This window comes from Monoraphidium neglectum (genome assembly GCF_000611645.1).
Source record: "Monoraphidium neglectum strain SAG 48.87 unplaced genomic scaffold scaffold05885, whole genome shotgun sequence".
In the NCBI taxonomy this organism is placed as follows: Eukaryota; Viridiplantae; Chlorophyta; class Chlorophyceae; order Sphaeropleales; family Selenastraceae; genus Monoraphidium; species Monoraphidium neglectum.
Window position 1 is genome coordinate 1 of NW_014007747.1, and position 2,715 is coordinate 2,715.

Here is a 2,715-nt window from a genome sequence, read left to right on the forward strand (position 1 = left end):
CCCCATGACTCATCAGAGGATTACTACCTGGTGCCCCCCGAGCGCGCCCTGGTGCGCGTCACCGCCTCTGGCCGCAGCTACGACGCCTGAGAAGGAGGAAGCCGGGCGGAAGCTGCGGACGTGGAAGCTGCCAAAGTCGAAGCTGCCGAGGGTGAAACTGCACCAGCGGAAGCTGCCAAGGCGGCGGCTGTCGCCGTGGGAAACAGCCGGTGTCGAAGCCACGGCGGTGGCGGCCGCAGAGGCAGCAGCAGCTGCCGAAGTTCGCAGCAGTTGAGTGGTAGAGCCAATCGAGGAGGGAATTTGTCGAGCGCAACGTCGGCCGCAGCCGGCGCCTCGACGGCGCCGCGCGCCCCGTGGCCGCCGGGCCGCAAGGGCCCGGGTTTATTACGCGGAAAGGAGCGGAGTCGTGATGCCAAATGCCCCCTTCTTCGGCGCCGCGCCGCGCCGCGCATGGCGGCGGCGGCGGCGTCCGTGCGTTTGACTTTCGCGGCCGCAGTGGGCTGCGCCGGGCGCTCGTGTGTGTGCGCCCGCCGCGCGGGCCTGCTGCCGCCCTAGCAAACTTGCTTTGTTCATTCCGTCGGAGACTGATTTCAAGGGGATTCATCGTTTGCCCTTGGTTCCAGAAGAAGCCCTTCGTGCGGCGCGGCGCGGCGCCCCCAAAGGGCCGCGCCCGTCGGTCCCCGTCTGCTGTCGCCCTGCCCTGGGCCGTTGCTCTGGGCCCTCCGCGGTCCAAAGCGTTGTCGAATGCACAGATTCGTGTTTTCTCAGCATCCGCTCCGACGTGGACCGCGGCGGCGATGCACGCGCCCTCCGTTGAGCCGCACGTGCACGTGCGCGCCCCACGTCGACCGGCCCCGCCCCGGCTGCCCGCCCTATGCGAGCCTAGGAGCGCGTCTGACGGCCTGCGAGCGACGGCCGCCGACAGGCGCGCCGCGCGTGGTGCGCCTATCTGGAAAGGCCGCGCCCCGGCCCCCTCGGCAGCAGCGCGCATGCCCGCCCCGGCCGCCCCCGGGCCGCAGGCACCCTTCAATCGGCTGTATCACAGTTGACCCCCGGCTCCTCCGCCGCACGGGCGGCCCGCCCGCGCGGGCCGCCGGGACGCGCGCCGCCCCCTTGCCGCGGCCGCGCTCCACGCGCTCTTCTTTTCACGAGAGCTGCGCCCGTGTGTTCTCATCCCCTCCAGCGCCCCGCGAGCGGCGCGGAGCCCGCCAGCTGCGCGCCCCCTGTCTGGCGCGGAGGGCGCGGCCCCACCTGATTGGAGGCGCCCCTCGAAGCACAGCGGACCGAGACAAAACGACCCCCATTTGCAGACCGCTGCAGGGTCGGGGAGCCCCCCTCCCCCCACCCCCGCGCGCGCCCCGCGGCCGAGACGGCTGCGTGCGGCGTGCGTGCACGGCGGTGCTTTTGCCTTCTTCCGCCGGCCGCCGGCGCCTTGCGCCGCGCGGCGGGCGGGCCCCACCTGCCAGCCTCCGCCTCCTCTCCAGCGCACAGCTGGCGCCCCGGCGGCGGCGGTGGCGTTCACGAGCGCCACTATTGTGTATGTGTATGTGTATGCTTTGCTGCCTGCTTGCGCTGAGTGGCGGGCACAGTGGCTTGATGGGCAGCGGCGGTTGTCGCAGCCGTGCACGTGGAACTGGGGTTTGCCTCCTGCCCACCCCTGCCATGTGGGTGCCTTGTGGCTGCCCAGCCGGGGTTGGTGGTGAGCCGTGAAGGATGCTGTTGCGCCACCCCATGAAGAAAGGCCTGCCTCCCAACCGTCGTCGCACGCACGGTGGTGGAGCGGGCGCCGTGGCGTCACCCGCATTCATCGTGAGTAATCACAACCGAAGGCCCGTCCGTCATCTGGGTCGTTCGGTGCCCTGGTGGTTGGAATCTGCTCACCAGTATGTCTCAAGCGCACAGCGGGGGTGCGGGTGCTGCCGAGTGTCGTAATTGAGGCGCAGCAACCCGTGTGTGCGCATGCTGCCATGCAACCCTGGCCACGCCAAAACGGCGGCCATGCTTGACCGAAGCGCAGCCCGCGCGCGGACTCGCGTCCGGGCCACCACTAGTGTGGCTTGTTTGACGTACGATAACAAGGAATGAACGGCCAGTGCGGTGCAGGGCTGGTATATGTCCCTTGCTTGTGCCTTGGCGATGCCTGATGCCCTTCGAATCGCGGGTGTGACGGGTGCTGCAGTCGCCCAAACAGCCTCTGCCACCCTCATACACGCACATTCTTCAATCCTCGGCTTTCTCCCGCCGTCTGGTCGCGATCACGCGACTTTTCCAGCACACCTCCACCCCACGCCTGAGCCCGCCCATCACCAGAGATGGGGCGCGGTGGCGAGAAGCTCTCCTCGGAGGGTCAGCGGGGTCCCGCGGGGTCTCTGAGGCGCGACAGCTGGTCGTTCAACTCGCTGAAGAGCCTGAGTGACCTCAAGGACGATCTGTCCACCCTGCGCCACCTGTGGTTCTCCAAGGCTGGCTCGGCGCGGAATCATGCTGCCAGGCTTGAGGCTTTCTACGGTCCTCAGGCCGCGGCATGTGAGGAGTGCTGCGGGGCGGAGACCGCGTAGATCGTTGGCCCTTACCTGCCCTCAACGGCAGCCTTGATCGCGCAGTCGGGCCGCGCGAGACGCGTCTCGGCGTGCTTTCCAGCTGGGACCGCCCTGAAGCCTTGCCGGCGGGCCACGCTTCGCAACCTGTCGCCGCGCACCTCGCGCGCACTCACCC

The 2,715-nt window shown here is 69.4% G+C and overlaps 1 protein-coding gene across 1 annotated transcript; it reads left to right on the top strand.

Annotated features, from left to right (window-relative positions):
• Window positions 1–2,310: 2,310 nt before the first annotated feature.
• Window positions 2,311–2,558, top strand: MNEG_16008 (hypothetical protein; the record flags this gene model as incomplete). The annotated part of the gene is made up of 1 exon (XM_014035521.1): window positions 2,311–2,558. A coding segment is annotated over one exon (248 nt), but the record flags the coding sequence as incomplete, so codon positions are not given.
• Window positions 2,559–2,715: the final 157 nt, after the last annotated feature.